At 42.4% G+C, this 26,326-nt stretch overlaps 1 protein-coding gene and 1 long non-coding RNA gene across 2 annotated transcripts in view; one reads left to right on the forward strand and one right to left on the reverse strand.

The window, feature by feature from the left end:
* Positions 1-10,236, forward strand: part of SLC15A1 (solute carrier family 15 member 1) — a 54,398-nt gene extending 44,162 nt beyond the window's left edge. Inside the window, exons 18-23 of the mRNA XM_006128130.5 lie at positions 1,977-2,026; positions 2,819-2,926; positions 3,232-3,331; positions 3,824-3,970; positions 5,598-5,705; positions 9,658-10,236. Of these exons, the coding sequence (XP_006128192.1) occupies positions 1,977-2,026; positions 2,819-2,926; positions 3,232-3,331; positions 3,824-3,970; positions 5,598-5,705; positions 9,658-9,852 (708 nt within the window). The 3' untranslated portion in view covers positions 9,853-10,236. The remainder of the gene's footprint in view (positions 1-1,976; positions 2,027-2,818; positions 2,927-3,231; positions 3,332-3,823; positions 3,971-5,597; positions 5,706-9,657) is intronic.
* Positions 3,964-26,166, reverse strand: LOC142826448 (uncharacterized). Its single transcript, XR_012900567.2, has 4 exons — positions 26,029-26,166; positions 15,159-15,198; positions 5,365-7,442; positions 3,964-5,241 (listed from the first exon to the last, which is right to left on the reverse strand). It is a non-coding gene; the product is annotated as an uncharacterized LOC142826448 (long non-coding RNA).
* Positions 26,167-26,326: the final 160 nt, after the last annotated feature.

Here is a 26,326-nt window from a genome sequence, read left to right on the forward strand (position 1 = left end):
CAAAATGTTAGGTGCCCATCTCTGGATTAGGAGGCACCTCCCTCTGCTATGGATTCACAGCCATGAATCATCTCCTGAATTTAAGCACTTATGCCCAGAAAGTGGCAGCTCAGGGTTCAGTTTTTTCTCTTTGTCTGAGATAGAGCAGGGATCTGAACCTAACTCTTTTATGTTCCCCGTGAGTGCCCCAACCACTAAAGCAAGCCTGCTGACGGGGGAGCAGCTGCCCCAAGGCCCAGTGATTGAAAGGGGCCTGTGGCTCCTACCAGTGCCACTGCAGCAGAAGCCCCAAGCCCTTTACATTGCCACTGAAACCTTGCATGGGACACTCCAAGAAGCACTGAGAGCTGCCTGGGATAGGTGCAGAGTGCTGATTGATGTATGGTAGATGCTAGCTCCAGCCCCACCCATTCTACCAGCTTCCCCCCCCTTCTGGAGGCACCAAACCAGGACCCATCCTGCCTGGCCCAAGGGCCCACCAAGTCTGTCAGTCCCACTGCATTGAGCTATAGATAACTCTTTTCTTGAAGCTGTTCCACTTTTTAATGAACTACATAGCCACTGGAGCAGGGATTGGAACCTGGGTCTTCCAGATGAGTGCCTTAGGTCTGGGGGTTCTCAACTTTTTTTCTCCCCCCCGAGCTATTTCCCCCACCCCCACTACTATCATGCTATAGAAACTTCATGGCTCATGTGTGCCAGAATAACTTTTTCTGCATCTAAAAGCCAGGGCTAACATTAAGCAATAGCAAGCTGGGCAGTTGCCTGGGGCCCCACTCCACAGGGAGCCCTGAAAAGCTAAGTTGCTCTGGCTTTGCCTTCATCCTCAGCTGGTAGAGCTTAGAGCCCTCAGCTGCAGTGCCATGTTGTGGGTTTCAGCTTTCTGCCTAAGCCCCAGGAAGTCAAATGCCAGCCCTGTTTGGCAGATTCCCTAAATAAAATCTGCTCATGGCCTTCTGGGTGGCTCCAGACCCCTGGCTGAGAAGCACTGTTGCAGCCCTTGTCATCCTCCCTCTGGCCCAATTAATACCTAAGTATTTCACACAAATGACTTCAACAGGAGAGGCTGAGAGAGGCCCACCGCAATACTGTATAGCCCAGTGGTTACAGCAGCAAGATGGGAATCCTGTGTTCAGTCCTTGCTCCAACTCAGTCATAGTGGGGATTTGAACCTTGGTCTCTCCCATGCTTGCTTTATTAAGCGTAAGGGGACTACTGGCATCAACTCCTCTTCTGTTTTGTTTGAGGCCCAACATAATAGACAGCTTTTTTATAGAATTCCTACTAGGTCAGGAATAGAGGGTGTGTCTATACTACAGGGTTTTGTCGACAAAACTATACCTGCGTCTACACTACCGCCGAGTTCTGTCGACAGTAAGTCGACAGAACGCAACAGTTATGTCGACGGCGGTAAACCTCATTCTACGAGGAATAACGTTCTGTTGACAAAAGGCGCTATTGCATCCATACTGTGCTTTTTCAAAAGAGAGCATCTAGACTCTCTGTTGAAAAAGCGGCTTGCTTTGTTGAGAGAACTGGCTGTAGTCTAGACGCTCTTTGTTGACAGAGGCTTTGTCAACAGTATCTGTCGACACAAGCCTGTAGTCTAGATGTACCCAGACAAGGTATCCCCATTGGAGCCGAGGTGTGAGCAGGATATCAGTGTTAAGATGGTTTAGCATGTGGCCACAACAGAAATTTACATGCTATTGAGACTTTAACAGTGGAAATTTATTTGCTTACAGGGTTAGATGGCAGCTGAGGTTATACGGATTTACATTTTGTATTTAGGCACCAAAAATACTAGCTAAACACTAGCATATCTTTGCTTGGGAATCTGCCCTTGGAGTCCTACTGAAGTAAGAGGTATATATTGGTACCTTATATTGGGATATTAGTACATAAGAGTACGTATCATAGCATGTAAAAGATACTAATACAAATATCTTATTCATGATAATTGTCTTTTCTACCAGCTGCTTGATGGCCTTACAACAAAGTCAGAAGATGGAAAAAATAAAATCAGGTATCATTAATAAACATTTGCTTTACTTCTATTGTGCAGCTGAATGTTAAAATGGCATCTCTGTAGTCAACATCTACTGTGTCTACTTCCTGTGTACCTTCGACCTGAATCTTCATTTGTTACAGAAAAAAATAGATTTTAGCTTATTGATTCAGCTGGAAAGGGAGAAAGATTCTGTTTTGCTTCTTGCATCAGCTACACATTTTTAAAGAAAATAGAAACTGTAATTTAAAAATTATCAAAATCTATTCAGATGAGATGGGGGAAAATAAGAATGTAAGAACAGCCATCCTGGGTAAGACCAAAAGTCCGTCTAGCCCAGCATCCTGTCTGCTGACAGTGGCTAATACCTAATGCCCCAGAGGGAGGAATCACAACAGGTAATCCTCACGTGATCCCTCCCCAGTCACCCACCTCCAGAGAAACAGAGACTAGGGATACCATTCGTACCCATCCTGGCTAGCAGCCAGTGATGGACCTAACCTCCATGAATCTATCTAGCTTTTTTTTGAACCCTGTTAGAAGTTCTAGCCTTCACCACATCCTCTGGAAAGGAGTTCCACAGGTTGACTGTGCACTTAGTGAAGAAAAACTTTCTTTTGTTTTAAACCTGCTGCCTATTAATTTCATTTGGTGATCCCTAGTTCTTTTATTGTGGGAATAAGTAAATAACTTATTGAAAATTATTTAACATATCCGTGGCATTGTCAGTATATAATATAAGGAAAGTTAATTTTATTTAAGTGTTGTCACGTTTTTAAGCAAGTATTATATTCCTTCTGTTTTTTAAAGATTTATAAACAATTTGGCTTCAGCAATTAACATCACAATGGATGGTACTTCTTTTGGACATGTGAATAATTTTTCTGCCACCAATTATACATCCTTTACAAGAGGCGTGTAAGTATTTTGCTATACTTTAATCCAAAGACTTCCTTAAAAAAAAGTAGTCATTTTCCTTAGAAAAAGTACATGGATACCTGAAGCCTTGTCAAATATTCAAGGTTTAAAGGTCTATATAAACGCAGCACAAAATTATCACTAGTTAAAAATTCTCTATGCACTTTTGATTTATTGTAACAAAGCTGGGATGATTGTTCCCTGATGTAGATCTCAAGGCATATTTTTATCTTTAGGAAAACAGTATTATTATGTGAGTACAATTAATTCCATGAATTATTTAGCTTAACTTCTTTGTTTTTCAGAAAAGAAATTGTTGTTGCTTTTACAGACAATTCACTCACTTGCAAAAATCAGTCAATGTCATTTGGATATGGCAGTGCATATACTATTGTAATTCAGGAGGTAAGTTGCCAGAGCTGCTGGAAGATGCAGAATAATTTTTGTGTTAGGCTACTTTATTTTTTTTTAAATTGCCATTGAATATCTTTCTTCCTTGCTATTGATGAAATATAAAATAACTACATGGAATTACCTCATGAGTATTTTTTCTAATATAGTTGTAATAAAACTGTAAAAATAATAAAGGGTGTAATGGAATCCATTCTCAATTAAAATACATATGGCGAATCAGTTAATAATGTAGGGGTTCTAATTTCTGCCTAATAGGCTTAAAAAACTGAAGCCTTGACAGATACTCATGGTTTAAAGTTCTTAATATGGATTCAGCCCCAAAAATTATCACTAGTTAAAAATTCTCTATGTACTGTTAATTTATTTTAATATAGCTGGGAAGGTTGCTCCCTAATGAAAATCTCATAGCATATTTTTATCTTTAGGAAAACATGCAACATATTCATCATTGTTTCTCATGTATTTTCATTATTATTATTTTAGTGTAATAATGACACACTAGGACTCAGATACGTTGAAGATATCCAGCCCAATACAGTTCATATGGCTTGGCAGATCCCTCAGTATTTCATTATAACATGTGGAGAAGTGGTCTTCTCTGTCACTGGACTGTCATTTTCCTATTCTCAGGTAGGTTTCAGTCAATTATGTTAGATTTTGCTTTACCTTTTACTGATTAATGTAATGATCTTACCAAGCAAACAGAAAGACAATTAGACCATCACATAAAGAAAAATAGTTACCACCACCACCATCTATGTGAATCAGAATACTTACCAGATTTTAATTTTTACCTTAAAAGTGTCCCTATTCAATTTAAACTCAAAGCAAACCTGACTTACTCTGAAGTAAAAGACTTTTGAATCCGTTTAATTGTGTGCCTCTTTGAATCACCCTAAATAATTCCTCTCCCCCTATTTTTAAGATACTCAACAGCTGCATCTAGACTGGCAAGTTTTTAAAAACTTGCCAGCTGTCTACACTGGCCGCCTGAATTTCCGCAAGAACACTGATGATGTGATGTAAGATTGTCAGTGTTCTTCCGCAAATACTATGCTGCTCCCACTCGGGAAAAAGCCCTCTTGCGCAAATGCTTTTGTGCAAGAGGACCAGTGTAGACAGTTAAAAACTGTTTTGCGCAAAAAAGCCCCGATGGCGAAAATGGTGATCGGGGCTTTCTTGCGCAAAACCGTGTCTAGATTGGCACGGACGATTTTCTGCAAAAAGTGCTTTTGTGCAAAAGCGTCCGTGCCAATCTAGACGCTCTTTTCCGCAAATGCTTTTAACAGAAAAACTTTTCTGTTAAAAGCATTTGCGGAAAATCATGCCAGTCTAGACGTAGCAAATTTGTCTACATATTAGCCATATTTTTTTCTTTTTTATGTCCTTTTCCTTTCATTTTGATAAAGAATATATGTACTGTAATATGTTGTGCTCGTATACTGTTACGATGGATACAGTATAAGTACCTAGACAACTATAATTTGATGTGTTATTGTGAACAATTTTGTGCCTGAGTTTGTCATATGTAAAATATGCTTGTTAATCAATCATTGTACATAATATGTGCAGAATTATAAGGAATATTGGGAATGTACTGCTCCCACAATCTTTCTTTCCCATTCCCATAATTTTTAAATTAAAAAAAACCAAACAAACAGTATTTGAGGTTAATATTAAGAATCAGTTAAAATTCAAAATGATCTGGATAAACTGGAAAAATGGTCTGAGGTAAATAGGATTACATTCAATAAAGACAAATTCAAAATTCTCCACTTAAGAAGTAACAATCAGTTGCACACATACAAAATGGGAAATTATTACCTATGATGGAGTGTTGCAGAAATGGGTCTGAGGGGGCATAGCAGACCACAAGCTAGATATGAGTCAACAGTGTGGCACTATAGCAAAAATAATGCAAATACAGTAAATTTCCTAACTATTGAGATGGATAAGCACTGGAATAAATTGAATAGGGGGGTGGTGGAATCTCCATTATTGGAGATTTTTAAGGTTGTTTCTACCTCCTCTTTGTAATAATATTTTAGATACTTGAAAGTTGTTACGGATGGTCTAGATGGTGCTCAGTCTTGTCATGAGTGCAGGGGTCTGGACTTGATGACCTTTAGCGATTCCTTCCAGTTCTGTGATTCTGTAAACATCTAAACTTTGAAGATCAAACATGGAACTACAAGATTTACTTTTATAAGATGTGTTAAGATGCAAAGCAATTCAATTAAATATCTTGTTTCTGCAGGCACCTTCCAATATGAAATCTGTGCTACAGGCAGGCTGGCTTCTGACTGTGGCTGTTGGTAACATCATTGTTCTCATTGTGGCTGGGGCATCAAAACTCAGTGAACAGGTAAATAGACATTAGCACAAAACTATACTGCATTGGTGGGGAACCTAAGACCTGAGGGCTAGATGTGGCCCCCAGCTTGCCTGGATGCAGCCTTCAAGGCTCAGGGTTCTCGCCCCAAGTTTGGGGAATCTGTGCTGGAACTCCACCACTTCTGCCACTCCCCTGCAGGGCTGAAGCACACAAGATCTACTAGCCTGGGCCTGCCTCAGCACTGGTATGCAAGGGGAAGTGGGGAGTGGCTTTCTGCTTCTCAGTCAGGTGCCATGTTAGTGATAAGTGGTTTGTTTTTTCTGTTTTTTTGGTTTTCACTTGTGTGTAGCCCCACAACTGATTTTTCTGTGAGTCTACAGCCCCCAATCCCAAAAAGGTTCCTCACCCCTACTGTACTAGTATATTGTATTATTATTTTTTACTATATTCTATCAGTCCAATATTTTATACAGCTATGGTACAGGGAAAACTATCATAGATAAGCCTCATAACCTTTTTGCATCTCTTCATTACTACAGAGGATTTGTAATTATTATAACAGGACATGAGCATATGATTAAAAAAATACTAGATAGAGGAGAATCACTTGAAACCCACAATCAGCCATACAGAATTACCACTTACAACTGAGTGACCTCAGTTCAGATGTAAAGGCCTCTCTAAACCATGGGTGTGTCTAGACTACAGAGGTTTATTTTTAAAGTGGCCTTTTTTCAAAACAACTTCCTCTACATCTAGACTGCTGCTGCATTCTTTTGAAAGTAAATCGAAAGAATGCATTTTTTTTTTTACACGGAAAACTTCGTTTTATGAAGAATAATGCCTTTTTTCGAACGTGTCCAGACTGCCGGGATGCTCTCTTTTGAAAAAGCAGCTTGCTTTTTAAAAGTACTGGTTGTAGACTAGATGCTCTTTTTCGAAAGAGGCTTGCAGTCTAGATGAAGCCTATATGAAGAACACTGATATAATTGGGTAATTAACATCTCACAAGATGCTATGATTTATTTAGATAAAATCTGGTGTGTATAACTCTAAAGAACACAGTGGCCAGATTTTCTGGGTGTTGTATTAAGATGCAATTCTCAGGAGGAAACTTCTCCAAATTCCGGGTTACATACCTGAGGGAGTTGCTTCCCTTATCAAAATGGACAGAAAAGGTTGGTGGCTTGGAGTTTGGAGCATCTTCTTAAGATTCTGCTGGAACACTCTGGTTCTTATAAGATGTATTTTAAAACAGTTCTCTTTTTTTTTTAAATCCTATTAGGAGTTCCTAATAGCTGTCGTCCCCCCCAGCTTTTTCTAGATCTAATTCCTGTTCTGTTTATGAAAAGGCCAGATCTGTTTAGTCTGCAACTAAAGTTGCAAATCATGTTAGCAACCTCTAAAATAAATTACTACAACAACCAGAAAAGGGAGACCACTCCTGCAAATGAATGAAGCTTAGCTGGGCAGACAACAATAGGGCACCCTGTGAAAAACACCTTGAAGTATTTTTAATTTCAACACACCAGAGTTCCTCTCCTGGCCATAGATGAAGCCCATAGAGTCCCCTTCTTCACTCCCATTATTTCAAAAACCTCTAGCCACCTGCCCCTGGCATCAGAGTCACTGTTCTTCTGGCCAAAGAGGACTGTACAGGATCCCTTCAAAAGCATCAGTGCCATTCTTTAATTAGTCTTCAGTTTGCGGGTGGAAATGACTCCCCTTTGCACGTGGGTTTTTATGGCATTTCTGAGCCCTGCCAAGCTGAACAGCAAGAGAACAAAACACAGTTAATTAAGGTTTTTCCCGCTTAAGTAATTATTGTATTATATATTTGTATTATTACTGTAGTGCTTAGGAGACTTAGTCATCACCAGGGTCCAGTTATGCTAAGTGCTGTCACAGAAAGGTTGAGTGCCTGTTAGCATTTGAGTTTCACTCACTGCAATCAGTGGAAGCTTTGCCATAGACTTCTGTGAGACTAGAATCATGCCTGTTTAGCTCCCATCAAGCCAGGAGGAGGGAAAATACAACCCATGGGCCAGATCCAGCCCAAGAAACTTTCAGATCCAGCTAGCCATGATACTCTGGGCTGCCAATGTCCTGCCGATCAATGGGGACCTTGCCTGCCACGTCCCCACATGCCACTCAAGGCGGCTGGTTGCTGGGGCCAGCATATGCATTTTTGCCTACGGAAGTGCCTCCTGGCCCGAATCTATGCTTGATCCCCTATCCTGTCTCACACCCCAATCCATTGCCCCAGCTCACAACCCAAAGTCTCTGCACCCCTTCCTATGTCCTTGCCCCTGGTCATAACTCCATCCTAGACTCTGCCCCCCCCAATCGTCTGCCCCAGGTCACAACCCCCTCCTTTGCCCAAACTCCCGCCCAGACCCCACACCCTCTCTTGCACAGATCCACTAGCCAGAGCTACTTCCTGTACCCAACTTCTGGCCCAGACCCTCAACTATTCATAGAAAGGTGCCGCCCTTGAACACTTACTACATTCTTGGAGTGGCTTCCCCATCAACAATTATTGCCCACATCTGTATTAGGCAGTGGTTTTCAATCTGTAGTCTGCAGACCCTGGGGGTCTGTAGACTATGTTTAAGATTTTCAAAGGGGGCTGCACCTCCATTTGTAATTTTAGGGGTCTGCAAACGAACAGAGGTTGAAAACCACTGCACAGGGATAGCTATCATGGTGCCAGTCTTTTTAGACAGAGAACTGTACACAGATTCATCTGTAGTTAACCAGTAACTCTACAGGATCATCTGAAACAAACTGCAGAGTACTCTCAACATGCCCAGCCTATAAACTTTGGGTTATTTTTAGATGCATATGTGATAGCTAGATGGATCTCAAAAGTACTTTAATTGGGTACCTGGTCCCTTCTAAAGCCGTGTGTGTGTGTGTGTGTGTGTGTGTGTGTGTGTAATTATTTTCTACTCGCAGATTTACCTGCTATTGCTAGGATCCTTAAATTATTGTTTTAATAAAAGGAAAATATGTATGCTTTATTTAAATGATTATAGTTTCTAAAATACTTTTATTTTAAGGGGATTGTTTAAATGTTTAATTTTTTAGTACATTTTTTAGATGGCAATTCCATCAAGTGCATTTTTTTCTTCAGCCCTATGAACTCTTATCATTTGCTGTGTTTTAACCAAAAAAGGTTATAGTTAATTTGGTTTCCAATAACATTTTCTTCTAGTTTTCAAACTTTAAGCATTGATTTAGCCATGGCAAAACAAAGCACTACTCCAAATTTTTCCATTTTATCTATTTTCTGTAACATTTATTGAGAAGCAATTCTATTTCAGGTTCATTTTATTATTACTGGCTTATCTTTGTTCAGTCGCTTTTGACATTTGGTGAGTTATGTAATTTTGAGAATTGCACTTGATTTGGTGATTCTGCCTCCTTCCTGTTTGGATTTATGAGAAGCAATCCCACTCCAGGCAGATCCTATTTTCCTGGCATAGCCAAACCCTTTCCTTGCTTTACATTACAACAGGGCTACGTCTACACTGTAGGCTTTTTGCACAAGAACAGATGTACTTGCTCAAAAACTTTTGGAGCATCTGCACGCATGCTCTTGCGCAAGTAAATTTACAGTAAAGCATTAGAAGAGAGGGCTTCTTGCACAAGAGTTATTCCGCTCCCTATAAGGAATAAGCCCTCTTGCGCAAAAAGGCAGTGTGGATGGGAACAGGGGTTTCTTGCGTAAGAAACCCCTATGGCTAAAATGGCCATCAGAGCTTTCTTACATAAGAGAGTGTCCACACTGCCATGGATGGTCTTGCGCAAAAGGACATCCACACTGCCATGGATGGTCTTGCGCAAAAGGTCTTGCTCTATATAGTAGAGCTTTAGAACCCATTCAGGAATGTCTGCTTGTTTGCAGAAAGATAGCATCATGATAGTGAACCATAGAAATGTTTATAGATAAATAATGTTAATGTTTGTTTCTTTACAGTGGGCAGAATATGTGCTATTTGCTGCCTTACTGATGGCAGTTTGCATTATTTTTTCGGTCATGGCTTATTTTTACACATATGTGGATCCAGCTGAGATTGAATCTCAAATTGATGATGAAGAAAAGAAGAATATGGACAATGAGAAATGGCCCGGTTCCATTTTAAAAAATCCTATCTCTCAGACTGAGATGTAAAGGTGTATTCAGAGCTGCATGATGTAAATTTATGGCACCCCACTAACTACAGCCACACTAAAAATACTGGAGTATCTAATCCACAGTTGGATGGGCTTTCCCCTGGGTAAGGGGGAAAAGAGCATTCCTCATTTAAAATGCAGATCATCCTGAGGAGCAAGATCAAGAGCTTAGTCTTGTACACAGAACATGATACCCTCAGAAAACTCTGGAAAGTTGCTCTCAGAAGAATTTGCACTTTAAAAATGGATCTGAAGCTTCAGTCTCAAAGCATTAAACTGCTGAAATTGCACTTGACAGTGCTGAAGAGTTCCTGTGATGAAAATGTGTTATTTTTATATTGTATTTTAATTTTATATTGTGAAAAGGCAAATATTGCCAGGAAATATTCAATAAAGCCATACTGTTTGGACAGCCCAAGCAGCCCACAGTTATTCAGGAAAAACTGATCCTTTTTAAAACTGTCTTAGAAATAATGAATACAAAAATGCATTGAATAATTATAGAAACCTGCACATACTGTATATGTGCATACTGTATATGTAATACCAGTTAGTATTACAGTCTAGACCCCTCCAATTCACCTGTACACTCTCCCTACCCAATTAACTACTGGTAACTTTAACCAAATGTTTTAGACTCAAGCAGTCACCAAGATGAAGATAAAAGAGAACTGAACTCTGAATAAAATAAAATAAAATAAAACTCACCTACTAACAATATACTGTAGTTTGAGGTATTTCTTTGAGGGGGGGAAAAGGAATTGAATATAGTGTTTTCAACTAAGGAAGAACTTTAGACCCCTACTTTACTTGGAGTGGATTTGTCAAGATGTTACAACAGGCACCTCTGTCAGGTGTCTACACTACAGAGTTTTTTCGGAAAAAACTTCAGTTACATCCACACTGCAATCACATTCTTTCGAAAGAAAACTGAAAGAACAGAGGGGGTTTTCCAGCATTGGTAATCCTCCTTCTATGAGGAAAAAGCTTTTTTCCAAGAGAGCTCTTTCGGAAAAAGGAGCGTGTGGACGGGGAAGAGGGAAAAGCACAGGTGCCCTGGTGGCCACTCCAACCACAGTAATCACAGTTTAAATGCGAGATAGCGTCCATTCAGTGTGGATGCTAACTTTCGAAAAGAAGATTGCTTTTTCGATGCACTTTGGCAGTGTAGACATGCTCTTTCGGAAGAAGTTTTTTCGGAAGATCTCTTCCGGAAAAGCTTCTTCCGAAAGAAGTCTGCAGTCTAGACATAGCCCCAGCCTTTTCTTTGTCCACTAAATTTACAAACAGAAGCAGGTAGTTTCCAATGAGGATAACATCTTCTGCCCAAAGAGTTGTCCTTACCAAATGTAGCACTTATTAGTAGACTGTCAACTCTTTTCTTTTAATATTAAAATAATCGGTAGAAAAAGGCATATACAGATAAGTATACACAGTTACATCATATGCTACTCTAGTAGGCATGGAGGTATGTATATGGGGAAGAATTTAAATAAGATAAAAGGGATAAATCTTCAGTGAATATGTGAGCAGTTAGCATTTTAGGGAACACTGTAGGGTGACATTTTATGCTGAACAAAAGACTAAAGAGCAGGCTTCTTGGTTATTTGGTTCAGAGGTAGATGATTTATTTTTAACTTGCTTTGAAAAGAAAATATAATGTTGCAAGGCCCACTTGAAAAAGTTGTCATGCTCAGGGAAGGAATGGGCACAGGAAGAGTTTTACAGTTCAGAAGACTACTCAAGAAGTTAACAGAAACTTGCCTCGTTATCTGAGCTCAAATATCTGTGCAAATCCAATCAAAAACATAAAACAATTGCATCTTTCTCATTTTCTTAAAATACATGTTCCTGATTCTTATTGAATTATATTTTAACTTTATTCTTCTCTGAAAACATTAAGTAATCCACATCCATTTCCTTATTTAAATTAGATAATCAGTTGACTTGCAGATATACAACAATATTATCAGGAAATTTTTAAGTAGCTTGCTACATGGACAACTATGATAAACAATGCAATTAGACTTTATATCAGCCATATAGCATTTTCTGCACTACAGTTACTTCCTTGAAATATTCATGAGTATTTCATAAACATGTTTTCACTGGTGGTGTATCATCTGGCTAAGTACTAAGTAACTGGAACTCAGTATATGGCTGAAACAAAATAGTGGGTAAGTAATCAAATAGTTATAAGTATTATTTATAAGTTATAAGCATTATTTTAGTGTGCTTATTAGAACAAGATGATAATACAATATTAATATTAGAACAAGATGATAACACGAAAAGGTAGCCACACCTCCTAATCTCACAAAGTACGTTAGCTATACATTTAAATAGCTAGGGTTGTTTTTTGGTTTTTTTGTTAACCATACCATACATATAAACTATAAAAAATTCTGGTATTTTATACAGGAATTTCACTTCCCCCCTAAGGGAGCTATTTTCACATTCTGTAAGTACAATTTTGCAATTAGTTATTCCTATAGTACTTCTAGTCACTTTAACAAAGTTACAAAGTCTTTCAACATTAAACTTCTTTTTATCTATTACAAGGCCTTACCTAATATTAACATCACTATGCATTACAATATTCCATCCCTTCTAGGGTTGCCAGGTGTCCGATATTGACCCAGACAATCCAGTATTTTCGCCTTCTGTCTGGTAAAAAAAAATTCAGAAAATACTGGACACCTAAAATGTCTGGAATTTTCTGATTTTTTCCCCCTGCCAGGAGGCGAAAATACTGGACACCTGGCAAGCCTACGACACACCCAGCAACCGCTCAGCCCTCAACCTCCCCGCTGGGCCCCTTGCCAGGCCCCTCTGATGCCCTCACACTCCCCCAACTCTATCCTGCTTACCTGGTTCCACAGGGGCTTGTCTTGTGGCTGGAATAGAAAAACAAAATGGCCTCCAGCAAAAAGCCTCTTCTGAAAAGGGCCATGCTGATTTTTTATTTTCTCAACAGAATTTTTTTTCTCAGCGTTTTTTTTTGGGGGGCGGAAGGAGGGAAGTGTTCACTCTTTTGGGTTAAACCATCTGGCAATGCTAATTCCTTCACTTTAACTTCAGAACATGCTAACATCAAACAGAGCTGGAGCTAAGTTAACAAAGCTGCCTGGCCTGTCTGAGGCCTACATCTTGTATTTAAATTTAATTCAAAACTTTTGCTATAACATCCATTCATTATAAGTAACTGACTTATGAGTTTCAAAGTTCCAGGACTACATTGTTCCCCTTTTAACTCTTCAAGAACAATTCTTGAGTGGTTACATTCTTAAATATTTTGTAACTGTTTCATGGCAATATATATTAAGACATTACATAGGCTTGTGATTTCAATTTAACATACATTGTTTTGCTCCAACAACACATAATGATAAACATAATGGCTACATCTACACTGTCCCCTTTTCCGGAAGGGGCATGAAAATTTCAGGAGGCGTCGTAGGGAAATCCGCGGGGGATTTAAGTAAGAATAAGAGCCTCCGGAAAAGGGCACTTTTTCCGGAGGATCGGGGCCAGTCTAGACGCTCTTTTCCGGCTTTTTTAAAAGCCGGAAAAAAGCGGCGGACATTTTTATTTAAATGCCGCGGGGGATATTTAAATCCCCCGCGGATTTCCCTACGACGACTAGTGAAATTTACATGCCCCTTCCGGAAAAGGGGCCAGTGTAGACGTAGCCAATCATTATTAGTATCAGTATAACAATGATGGGGTATAAGGTTATGTTTAAGGCCATAGTCCAGGTGGGTGACTATCCTCTAAATACATCATAAATACACCAGTGATGAACACTTAATTTTTGAGCCTGGCCCACTATTCTAAGTATTCTTCTCTCCTTAATGAAGCATGGCCATGCATCTAGCCTGAATTTTTGTGTGTGTAGTTTTAGTCAATTCACTGATCTCCTGATTTTGATAGACCCATCCATACAATTTGGTCCAAGTTACCAATCAGTAAATGGCTGATTATGGAGAAGAGTGGTTCTTGCCCCATACAGTATTTGAGCCGTGGGAGGACAGGTCAAGTTGACCTATCAGACATGGAGCAGAAATTGTTTTTACACGTATTCTTCTTTGAATAACAATATGTTAACCTTTAAACGCTTCCACCATCTATGAGCGTAGGATTAACAGCACATGCAGAGAAAATACAAAAATATTCTCAGGATTTTAAATATACCCCGGCACAAAAAGTAAGTTGTTATAAGGGATTAAGACCCAATGGGTGCGTCTAGACTGGCAAGATTTTGTGCAAAAGCTGTCTACACTGGCTGCTTGAATTTGCACAAGAGCACTGACGTTCTAATGTAAGAATTCAGTGCTTCTTGCGCAAATCCTTTGATGCTCCCGCTCAGGGATAAGTCCTCTTGCGCAAGAATACTTGTGCAAGAGGGCCAGTGTAGACAGGCACCTTAATGTTTTGCGCAAGAAAGCCCGATGGCTAAAATGGCCATCGGAGCTTTCTTGCGCAAAAGCGTGTCTATACTGGGCACGGATGCTTTTGCGCAAAAGCAAATCTTTTGCGCAAAGGCACTTGCCAATCTAGACGCTCTTTTGCAGAAATACTTTTAATGGAAAAACTTTTCCATTAAAAGTATTTCTGCAAAATCATGTTAGTTTAGACACAGCCAATAAGTGTGCCCTGCACCTGTGGCAATGATGACCTCCTGTTTACCAGTCCATCCTGTGGTTATAGCAGGGAGGGCATGCGTGTTTCCCATTACTGTCCCTGCATGTGCTTTAGGAACAGGGACACCTCCACACCTGTGATTTATCTGTTATTTGTGTTTCATATCACTTTGGGTAACTGCTTATTCTTTAAAATATTACCTTTACTAGCTTAAACCGTTACCATACCAAGCTGTTACCATTCACAGGAATTTAAGTTTCCTGTGCCTGCACCTCTTTACTTGCAACACAGTTTATTTTTGTACCTACCCACTCCAACTTCTGCTTTACTTACATAGTTTCAGAATCAACTTTAGTAGCTTGCCAATCCCAGCAAGTCTGCAACAACAACCATGCCACCGCCTGATCCTTGCTCCTTAGGTGGACCACCATGGAGATAAGCATTTAATTAACAATTTGGCAGGAGGTGGGTAGTGACAGGAAGAGGTCTGATTAGAAAGTCATTGATTTTTTTTCTTGCTTACTACAGTATCCTCTCTTTTTCCAAAATAATACACAATAATGCTAGAATTGAGACAAATAACACAGAACAAACAAAACAACACGAGACACAACAACACATGAAACACAATTTTTGTTGCAACAACAAATCCATATTAACCTTGATTGCTCTTCAGATAGTACCAACTCTTCCTGATTTTCTGAAAGACAAAAGAAAACATTTTTCTACCCCCATTGGGGTGGCACATTATGTCTTAACATACTTCTTTATTTTACAGATATTCTTGCTGATGTCTTTATTTGCCTGCAGTTCCCCAATACTTCCTTATTATTTTGTTTTATAAGCAGACCAAGCTTTAATAAATTTTTCCTTTATGATTTGAGTGTGAATTATCCCACTGTGTTATCATTAAATTAATAAAGTGGTGTACCTCAGTTTCCAACTACCACTTCATTATAATTAAAAGGTTTTCCTTTTGCAAAACAAAATCATATGTATTATACATTGTCACAGGGTTACTTTATAAACATTAAATTTATCCCAGGATTAAACGATAACATTAGCATAAATTTTCTTAGAACACTTTTCCTACTAGCATATTACAACAATTGCTCAATTCCTTCCAGACTCCACACAGTTAATGTCTCACTCTCTTTCCCTTAATCACTTGCTTTGTCCTTCAAATGAAAACTTCATTAGTTTAGATATCACCATTCCAAGTAATTTTCCAAGAATTTAAATCTCCAATGCTTGTACTTGCCACCTTCCCTTATTCCTGCCACTATGCTCTCAGGGGTCCAAACCTCTTACCCATTCTCACATTTGTTTGATTTCTTATCTGTCTGGGTCTGATTCTGCTTTCTCTGATTTCTGATTTCTGCTGAATGGCCCCTTTTCATGGACACAGGTTTTGTCCCTTACTAATTTAGCAAGAAGGGTGGGCTCCTTAACTAGTCCCCACACTTTCTGGTTCCTTTTCTTGAGTAAATCCAAATGTTCATTTCTGCAGTCAGCTAAGATATAGTTTACCTCTTCTCCTCTTCATGAGGGTTTTGTTTCTGAATTTTTGCACCAATGTGCCCAGTTTGTTTTTACTAGCAACTTTTAGCCTTATTTGTCATGTACCCTTAACACCCTATACAAGGGAAGAATGGAGTCACTAGCCTTCGTTCTTTTGGGCTTGACCCTCATAGGATTCTGGTTGCAATGCAAGTGGACCTCATCCTTTATATTTGTCAGGGCCAACTTTTTCTATTTCTGTCCCCACTCTTCAGGCACTGTGAATCTGCTTGCAGTCTGTTGTTTAACAACTGGGGATGGTGCTTCATTCTTTTCCAGGTTTTCAACATCTTTTTCCAATTCTTTATTTTCCTGCTTTACTTGTTCGAGCAAATCATACCCCTTGACTGCCTGTTCCCTGTCAGTAGAGCAGCTTTCCAGTTTACAGCCTGTGTTGCTTCCTCTATTTCTCTTCCCCCCCCCCCATTTTTTTGAAAAGCTAGCATAGAGGATTATATACCAGGAAATATTTGGCCAATTTATCTTCTAAATCTGCAATGGTATGGACATCAGCAAGACCCTGTCCTGTCCAAGGATTATGTCCAAATTTATGCAGGATTTGTTTAAAAGGGGTATTTTCTTTTACAAATTCCAATTTTTCCTCCTTTTTTGCTTGTACATTTTTCCTTCTGAACATCTTTTACTCAGTATCCTAGTCTGAATAACCATTTGGCTGAAGTGAAAAAAAAAAGGCTTAAGCATAATTGAAGAGAACAACTTTTAACTGAAAATTCAAGCTGCAACACAGAGAGTATTTGTTTCCACAGAGAACTCCATTTCAGAAACAGGATAGAAGAAAGTAGATGTAATTCTGTGATTAGCATTAGAATAATCTCAAAGGAAAGGCATTAGATATTTGCTTGATTGAAAAAACTCCACTTTACAAGAATGAAAAATGGTCTATTCTGAGTAGGCAGGATCTGTCTAATAACTAGTTAGGTTCTATGTAGCTTTCTTTCAGTCCAACATGATAGATGTCACAGGAACAGAAATTGTTAAGTACCAGAGGAAGAATTTATAAAGAACGAGTCTTGCTAGATAAACGTATTTTAAAAATAGAATTACAAAATTAGTATGTAGATAGAACAGGGGCTGTCCTGAATGACAGCCTCCACATCATTGCAGCGCATCAGCTATTTCTGCTCTCCTGTCTCTGTCTGAATATACACTTATCCTTACTGCCATCCTAAACGAGAAATGATATACTGGAGGACAGTTGTAATCAAGTTCGTAGCACGTACATTGTGGATAGCAAGACATAAATCAGAATGGTAAATACTGCACAGCATAGCAAGGGAATGGGTCTTGAATTGTAGTCAGTATTGAAGATGAAAGGTCTAAAGGAGGCATGGGATGGAATTAAAGTTGTTTAGGGTACTTTCACTTTACTTTTCCATGCAAACCTTGTGGTTGTAATATTTAATTACTTTATAGTATTTACTTTTGAAGATAAGTTATAATATACTGTATAAGCGGCGAGGAATCCTGTGGCACCTTATAGACTAACTGAAGGGTTGGAGTATAAGCTTTCGTGGGCAAAGACCCACTTCGTCAGATGCAAGGTGCCACAGGACTCCTCGCCGCTTTTGCAGATTCAGACTAACACGGCTACCCCTCCGATACAATATACTGTATAGACTTTCTAACTCTTAGGCTACGTCTACACTGCAGGCTTCTTGCCATGGTAGTGTGGATGCTCTCTTGTGCAAGAAAGCTCTGATGGCCATTTTAACCATAGGATTTTCTTGCACAAGAAACTCCTGTTGCCCGTCCACACTGCCTTCTTATGCAAGAGGGCTTATTGTTCACGGGGAGAGGAATAACTCTTGTGCAAGGAGCCCTCTCTTCTGATGCTTTACTGTAAATATATTTGCGCACGAACACACGTGCAATGTAGACGATCCAGAAGTTTTTGTGCAAGAACAACTGTTCTTGCACAAAAAGCCTGCAGTATAGACGTAGCCTTAGAGTTATAGGCAGGCATGGTTAACCTTAACTCCACTTTAACAGTTTTTTTCTTGTAATATAAATGAACTAAAATAGATAATGGGAAGTCTATTAATTACAGTTTTTCATTTGAGTTCTGTTATGAAAGTTTGCATATTTATCTAAGTTTGACTCCTTAGTCTTAACAAGCTGACTTAGTCTTAGTATTTCAGGCTGACACAGAATTATACAACAAAAACTAACCTCAAAGATAAAATATTAACTTATGTCAGTTTCTAGTTTTGTATATACCTAACTACTGGATCATTTAATCAGCCTTGAATGCAAGTTAGGGATGTTAAAAAGAAGGTAATTGTGTAACCATTTATCCAAATTATTTATATAAATATTGAATAGGACTGTACCCAGGCCAGATCCCTGAAGGACCCAGGTTAATATGTCCTTGTCACTTGATTATGAATCATAACTACTCTCTGAGTACAATTTTCCAACTAGTTGTGCACCTCCCTAATAGTAAGTTCATCTATTCTAGGCTATATTTTCCTAGGTTGTTTATAAGATCAGGTGAAACAATATCAAAAGCCTTATTAAAGTCTATATCAGGAGTCAGCAACCTATGATTCACAAGCCTAATATGGCTCAGTAGGGAATCAGATATGGCTCTTCTGGAGCCTCAACTCAGTCCCCCCAGTTCCTCTCACATCAGGGACCCAGTGCTGGTGCTACAGCATTACAGCCCCCGTAAGATTGTAATGCCTTCCCATGGGGATGAGGGGACAGGTAAAGAAAGCTGTGAGCCTCCCCACCAGATCCTGTGTGCAGAGAGCAAGCAGAACCAAAAAAGGTTCTGCGTGCACTGCCCTTTTCCTTCCTGGGACACACTTCCTGAAGTCTTCCCCTGTGAATCCTTCCTGGAGGCTTCCTTCTGGTGAATGGGAAGAGCAGGAAGCTGTGTTACATGGTGCCTGCGACGTGGCACAAAAACAAGTGGGACAAGGGGAATCCAGTTGATATAGTATACTTAGATTTCTAGAAAGGCTTTGACAAAGTCCCTTACTAAAGGCTCTTAAGTAAAGTAAGTTGTCATGGGATAAGAGGGAAGGTCCTCTAATGCTTTGAGAACTGGTTAAAAGACAGGAAACAAGTTTTCTGAATGGAGAGAGGTAACTAGTAAACAAGTTTTCTAAATGGAGAGAGGTAACCCCAAGGGTCTGTCCTGGGACCAATCCCATTCAATTTATTTATAAATGATCTGGAGAAACAGTGAGGTCGTAACATTTGTGGATGATACTAAACTACTCAAGATGGTTAAGACCATAGCAGATTGTGAAGAGCTTCAAAAAGATCTCACCAAATTAAGTGATTGGGTAACAAAATGGCAAATGAAATTTTATGTTAACAAATGCAAAGTAATAAACATTGGAAAAAATAATCCCAACTATACGTATAATATGATGGAGGCTAATTTACCTACAACTACTCAAGAGAGAGATCTTAAGAGTCAATGTGGATAGTTCTCTGAAAACATCCACTCAATGTGCAGCAGCAGTCAAAAAAGCAAATAGAATTTTAGGAATCATTAAAAAAGGGATAGAGAATAAGGTAGAGAGTATCTTACCTCTATATAAAACTATGATACCCCCACATCTTGTATACGGCATACAGATGTGGTTGCCTCAGCTCAAAAAAGATATATTGGCATTAGAAAAGGTTTTGAAAAGGGCAACAAAATGATCAGGAGTTTGGAACGGGTTCCATATGAAGAGAGATTAAAAAGACTTGTACTTTTCATCTTAGAAAAGAGGAGACTAAAGGGGGATATGATAGAGATCTATAAAATCATGACTGCACCCCCACATCCTCAGCCCCTTGCCACAAGATTGACAGAAGACAGCCTGAATGTGTGCATGAAGCTGGATTTGATCAGTTATGATGTAAGCTTTAAAAAATGTGCAGCAGAAGTCTCATTAAATAAAATATTGAGTACAATGTTTCATTTATGCTATTAATCATGATTATCAATAAATATTAAGTTGTATATTTTCAGTCATGCAAATGAGCAATCTTATATGGCTCTTTATTGGCCACTTGTTCTGAATTTTGATGTAGGTTTGAAAAGGTTGCTGACCCCCATCTAGATATATTGCATCTACTGCTTCCCCACATATATAAGGCTTGCTATCCTGTCAAAGAAGGATATTCAGTTGGTTTGACACAATTACTTCTTTACAAAGCCATGTTGACCGTCAGGAGCTGGAACAGCTCTGCTCCAGTCCACCCGGGAGCCCACCACAGACAAGGGCTGCTTCAACCATCTGAAGTAGCCTCTGTCCACAGTAAGTCTTGGTGTACCTGCAGTGCTGGGGGGGAAGAGGAGGCTCTCCAACCCACCCCCTTTAACGGATTAGCCAATTAAATGTGATTTTTACATCACTAGTTAACTTTTCACCTTTTTATCTTCCAGACGCTTACAAACTGATTGCTTGATTATTTGCTCCATTTTCTTTCTGGTTACTAAATTACACTGACTGGTCTATAATTCTCTGAGCTGTTCTATTCCCTTGTTGATAGATAGGTTCTATATTTGCCCTTTTCCAGTCTTCTGAGATATCTCCTCTACTCCATGGGTACTCAGATTATATATTTACTAATGGCTCCGAGATCTCTCAGCCAGTAGTACTATATGAATATGTCAAGTATCAGAGGGGTAGCCGTGTTAGTCTGAATCTGCAAAAGCAGTGAGGAGTCCTGTGGCACCTTATAGACTAACCGAAGTGTTGGAGCATAAGCTTTCATGGGCAAAGACCCACTTCGTGACATGCATCTGACGAAGTGAGTCTTTGCCCACAAAAGCTTATGGTCCAACACTTCGGTTAGTCTATAAGGTGCCACAGGACTCCTCGCCACTTTAATATGAATATGATGGATTTCATTAGGCCCTGTTGATACCTAAATTGACTAAGCACTTCTTAACTTATTCTTCCCTAACTTATTCTTCCCTATGTTAGCCTCAGAGCCTACTCCATTCACAATGATTAGTTGTCCAATCAAAGCTAACCTTTTTGGTGAAAATTGAAATAAAAAAGGCATTTAATACTTCAGCTATTGCTGTGTTTTCTGTTTTTGTCTTTCCCTCTTCATTGAATAACGGACCTTGGTCTTTCTCAAGCTTCTAATGTATTTATAAAATATTTTTGTTACTCTTTATGTCCTTATTTTGTTTAATCTTGTTTTATGTCTTGATCTTTCTAATTATGTCCCCACTTATTTGTGTTGTTTTTTGTATAAATAATTTCTATTTTGAGCTAGTTTCCTCTTTCTTGAAACTCAAAAAAGAATCATTCAGATTTTGGAGATCTTGTCACAGTTCCTCTCTTTCCTACACATTGGGAGAGTTTATTCCTTATTTGTGGTATGTCCACATTATAGAGATTCTATCAGCATAACTGTGTTGTGGTAGCTTCAGGGGGTAGCTCAGTTAGTCTGTTACAGAAAAAAACAACAAATGGTCTGGTAGCACTTTAGGGTATGTCTACACTACCGCCCTAGTTCGAACTAGGGTGGTTAATGTATGCAACCGGAGTTGCAAATGAAGCCCGGGATTTGAATTTCCCGGGCTTCATTTGCATATTGCCGGGCGCCGCTGTTTTTAAATGTCCACTAGTTCGGACTCCGTGCCCGCGGCTACCCGCGGCACGAACTAGGTAGTTTGGACTAGGCTTCCTAGTACTGTGGAACGGGGTGTACTGGTAGTTCGGACTAGGAAGCCTAGTCCGAACTACCTAGTTCGTGCCACGTATAGCCGCGGGCACGGAGTCCGAACTAGCAGACATTTAAAAATGGTGGCGCCCGGCAATATGCAAATGAAGCCTGGGAAATTCAAATCCCGGGCATCATTTCCAACTCCGGTTGCCTACATTAACCACCCTAGTTCGAACTAGGGTGGCGAGTGTAGACATACCCTTATAGACTAACGAAACATGTAGATGGTATCATGTGCCCACCAAAGCTCATGATACCATCTACGTAAGTGGTCTCCAACCTTTTCACACCCAAGATCACTTCTTAAATGACAGAACAAGCCAAGATCTACCACCCCGCCCCTTCCTTGAAGCTCCACCCTCTCTATTCTCCTCCTCTCCATCACTTGCTATCCCCAACCCTTATACCGCTGCTTTTTTCCCCAATTCTTCTGTAGGAAGAGGTTTTTCCAACATTTGGCCTGTCTAGACCGGACCAAATGTCAGAAAAACCCCTTCTTTTGGAAGCCCCCTTATTCCTTGTGGAAAGAGGAATATAGAGGTGACCGAAAGATCATGTTTGCTCTTCCACTAAAAGAAGTGGAAGAACAAATGCATCTGTGGATACAGAAGAGTTTTTCTGGGATATCTCCGGAATCCTGAAAAACTCCTGCAGTCTAGCCGTAACCTTGCTGGGTTGAGACAGAATGTGTAGGCTCTAGAGTGGGAATGAAGGATTTGGGTGTGGGAAGGGGTGAGAGGTGCAAGTTCTGGGAGGAAATCTGGATGTAGGAGAAGGTGGATAAGAGGACACTGGCTTGAGGAGAGGGCGCCAGGCCGGGCAGTGTAGGGTTAGGGTACTAAGCAAGCCACAGACTTCTGGATGTGAGGGTTCAGGAATTTGGGTTGAGGTATGTGAGGGGCTCAGGACAGGGGTTTCCAGTGTATGATAGGCTCCGATGTAGGGTCTGGGGGAAAGGTAAGCGCAGGAGTGTTATGATGCTGTGGCCAGATGGGTTCTTAGCCCCAGTTTGGGGTTTGTTGGCTAGGCTTCATTTTTAAATCAAATAGTGTATCAAACAAAAAGTTTCTGCATTTTCTTTATTTCTCAGAAGGGCAGGGAACCTTTCTTGAGTCAGGGGTCATTGACCCAAGAAAAGTCAGTTGGGGCCACACAAGTGAGATGCAAAAAAACCCTCCTTCACCCCCCCTAAGCTTCACTAATGTGGTCCCAACTGTGTGGGTGGGAACAGGGGACATAGTACTGGGGAAGGGTGCTAGTGGGTGCTTTGGCAGGGGACAGGGTGCCAGTGGGGACAGGGTTCTGTGGATCGGGACAGGGGAATGGGGACAGAGTTCAAAAAGTGGGGATGGGAATTGGGACAGAGTTCGGTAGCTGGGGAGAGGGAACTGGGCAGTGGGGAGTGGGAATGGGGCAATGGGAACAGGAGGAGGGGGGCAGTGGAAGCAGAGAGTCCCCTGCATCTGCCACCTCCCAGGATTCTCCCCCCCCCCCCCCCCCCACGGGAAGCCAGCATGTGCCTCCTCGGGGCCCAATTCACACGCTCCCCCGGCGCAGGGAAGTCCTGCGTGTGCCTGCCCTGGGGTCAACCCCCCCCCCCCGGCACAGGGAAGCCCTGCGCACAGACCCCCCCGGCGCAGGGAACCCCCACGCATGCCTACCCCGGGGCCGACCCCCACCCCCCGCGCGCCTGCCCCGGGGCTGACTCACTCCTCCTGTGCGGTGCAGTGAGCCAATGCTCCCTTCCGCAGTACACCTGGCAGAGCAGCTAGCGCACTTCCAGAATCGTCGGAAGTGGCGCTAAGCTGCAGGACTTCTGTCCATCCCAGGGAAGTCGACATTACCTCCATTTTCACTTGAGGTAGGTAGTGGGGCTTCTTGAGGGTGGGAGGGAAATGGGGGCGCGATTGACTGGTCGAGGCCTCATGATCGACCAGTCAATCGCGATCAACCTGTTAGTGACCACGGATCTACATGTTTTGTTAGTCCAGGGGTTCTCAAACTTTGTGATACCACGACCCCCTAAAATGCTAAATGAATGTGTGACACCCCGCACCCTCACCAAAGTTGTTAAGCAAAAAAAAGAAAAAGGGGGGGGTGGAAGCAAAAGTCGTTAAGCAAAAGTTGCACCACTTTGTCCAGTTTGGGACTGCACCCAGCCCTCCCTGAGCCAGGCCCTCATCCCCCCCCATCCCAGTGCACTCCCCCCTCCACCTGAGGCAGGCCTCCCAGCACCCCCCCATCCCAGTGCACTCCCCCCTCCCTCTGAGAGGCATCCTCAGAGTCCCGGAGCATGCTCCAATCTAATCTCCCCCCCACCACTGCAGAGCCAGGCACGAGGAAACTCTTACTTTCAAAGTGGCTGTTCTTGAAGCCCAGCCCGGCCCGGCCGCCTCAGCTCACAGCATGACTCAGGGAGCATCATGTGGCCAGCTGTCGGACTCTGCTGCTCACGTTGGCCAGAGCAGCGCACGCTCTGGCACCCCCCCAACGTGGCGCCTGGTGACTGCTCCCTCCTGCCCCCCTTTCACTAGACTCTGCAGCGCTCCTCACTCCCCGCCCCTGCCATATGAGGCAGGGTAAAATTGCCCCTGCTGGGCTTCTGTCCGGTATTTCATGTTTTTTTTACATGTGGAGAGAGACACATTCTTTCAAGAAAAAAACCGGATCCAGCTGCAACCCCTCTGTAAATTCGTCGTGACCCCACAGGGGTCTAACTGCGTTAGTCTATAAAGTGCTACCAGACCTTTTGTTGTTTTTTTGTGTGTTGTGGTAGCTATGCTATCATAACACCATAATACAGATGCAGCGTACACTGACTGAAAGATTTTCTATTGATATAGAAACATCATCTCCCTGAGTGATGGTGTCATCTCCTATATCTACAGAAGCATTCTTTCAGCAATGCAGGTAAGTCCTACAGTGGAGGTGTGCTTTTCCACATGTGGACAAACAGATCAATTCAATTTTTACATTTAGACCCAGTCTTACAGTGGTGTGAAAGGGAAATCAACTCCTCTGTGTGTGCATGATATCCTCTGCATAGGTGAGGTTATAACAAATGACTGGTGTGATCGGGGCAGCCCGTGCCTATAGGCAAACCTGGCAGCTGCCTAGAGCGCCAAGTTAAATGGGGCGCCAAATTCCCTGCCACTTCCCCTTCCCCCAACGCCTGACTTCAGCACTGGAGGAGGAGTGCGGCTTCCCTGCACCGCAGGAGGGGTGAGTCGGTCCCGGAGGAGGAGCGTGGGGAGTTGGCCCCAGGGGAGGCAATGCGCAGGGGTTCCTTGCACCGTGAGAGGGGGGATCAACCCCGGGGGAACAGGCGCACGTGGGTTTCCCCGCAGTACGGGAGGAGAGGGGTTGGCCCCGGGGTAGGCACGTGCCGGCCTCCCCTGCGCTGCGGAGGGGGTGGGGGGTCGGCCCTGGGAGAGGCACATGCGGGGGTTCTCTGGCTGCAGGGGGGGGTCGGCCCTGGGGGAAGCAGTACATAGGGGTTCCCCATGCCGAGGGAGGAGCAGGTCGGAGCAGGTCGGCCCCGGGGGAGGAGACGCACCACAGGAGGGGGGTCGGCCCTGGGGGAGGCAGGCAACAGCTTCCCCTGTGCCGCAGAAGCGAGGGGGGTCGTCCCAGGAGAGGCGTGTGCCAGCTTCCCTCTGGGGGAGGAGGTGGTTGCAGGGGACTCTCTCCCCCCACTGGTACCCTGTTCCCTCTCCCTTTTCCCCAGCCACAGATCTCCATCCCCGGCCCCCTTGGCTCCAGCCACAGAACCAAAAACCTCAGTCTATATCTGCCCTTGGGGTTGGAGGCGCCGATTGCTTGGTTCGCCTAGGATGCCAGTTGCTAGCAGCTAGTCTAGGGCGCCCCTGGGTGTGATGAAAAAATATTGATAACAGGTCAGAGTTACTCAAATGGCTCATTGGCAGTTATCTCACTTGCTAGTTGGCAATCTAGAGAAAGAGCTCCCAAGCCAGTGAGGTAAATCCAATGCACATCACTGCAGCATGTCAGATAAAAGGGACCAAATGGCAGTAGGGTGCAGTTTAGCACAATGTCTGGTGTTGGTGTTTTTGCGCATTGTGCTCAGGCTCCAGCCCTAGGCGGATACTCACGACAAGGCACGGGAACACTATGCCCTGCCTTCGCCAGTGAGCCCCCCTCAGACACAGGACACTGCCCCTGCCCCAGACACCGCTCCCCAGCCGTCTTCGGGGGCACATGCCCCTCGCGCGCGCGGCCCCGAAGGCCAGACACCGCTCACCCGAGACACCCCCCGCGGGCGCGACCTCCCCTCCCGCGGCGATTCACCGCTGGCAGCTGCAGGGCGGCGGGGATCTGCGCGAGCCCGGACCGGTCACCATCATCCGGGCGCGAAGCCCGGGAAGCGCCTCGTGCCGCTACCGGCATTCGGGGGCGGGGCGAGAGCGCGCGCGCCCCTTGCACGGCGGCCGTTGTCCCTCGCCCGAGCTGGTTTGCGTTACGTTAGCAGCCCCCTCCTCCCCCCTTCGCGCGGGACCGGTAACGACCGCTCTACGCGCGCGGCGCAGGGGAATGGGGAG

The sequence above is a fragment of the Pelodiscus sinensis genome, chromosome 1, assembly GCF_052426305.1.
Source record: "Pelodiscus sinensis isolate ZL-2025 chromosome 1, ASM5242630v1, whole genome shotgun sequence".
NCBI classification, from domain to species: domain Eukaryota; kingdom Metazoa; phylum Chordata; order Testudines; family Trionychidae; genus Pelodiscus; species Pelodiscus sinensis.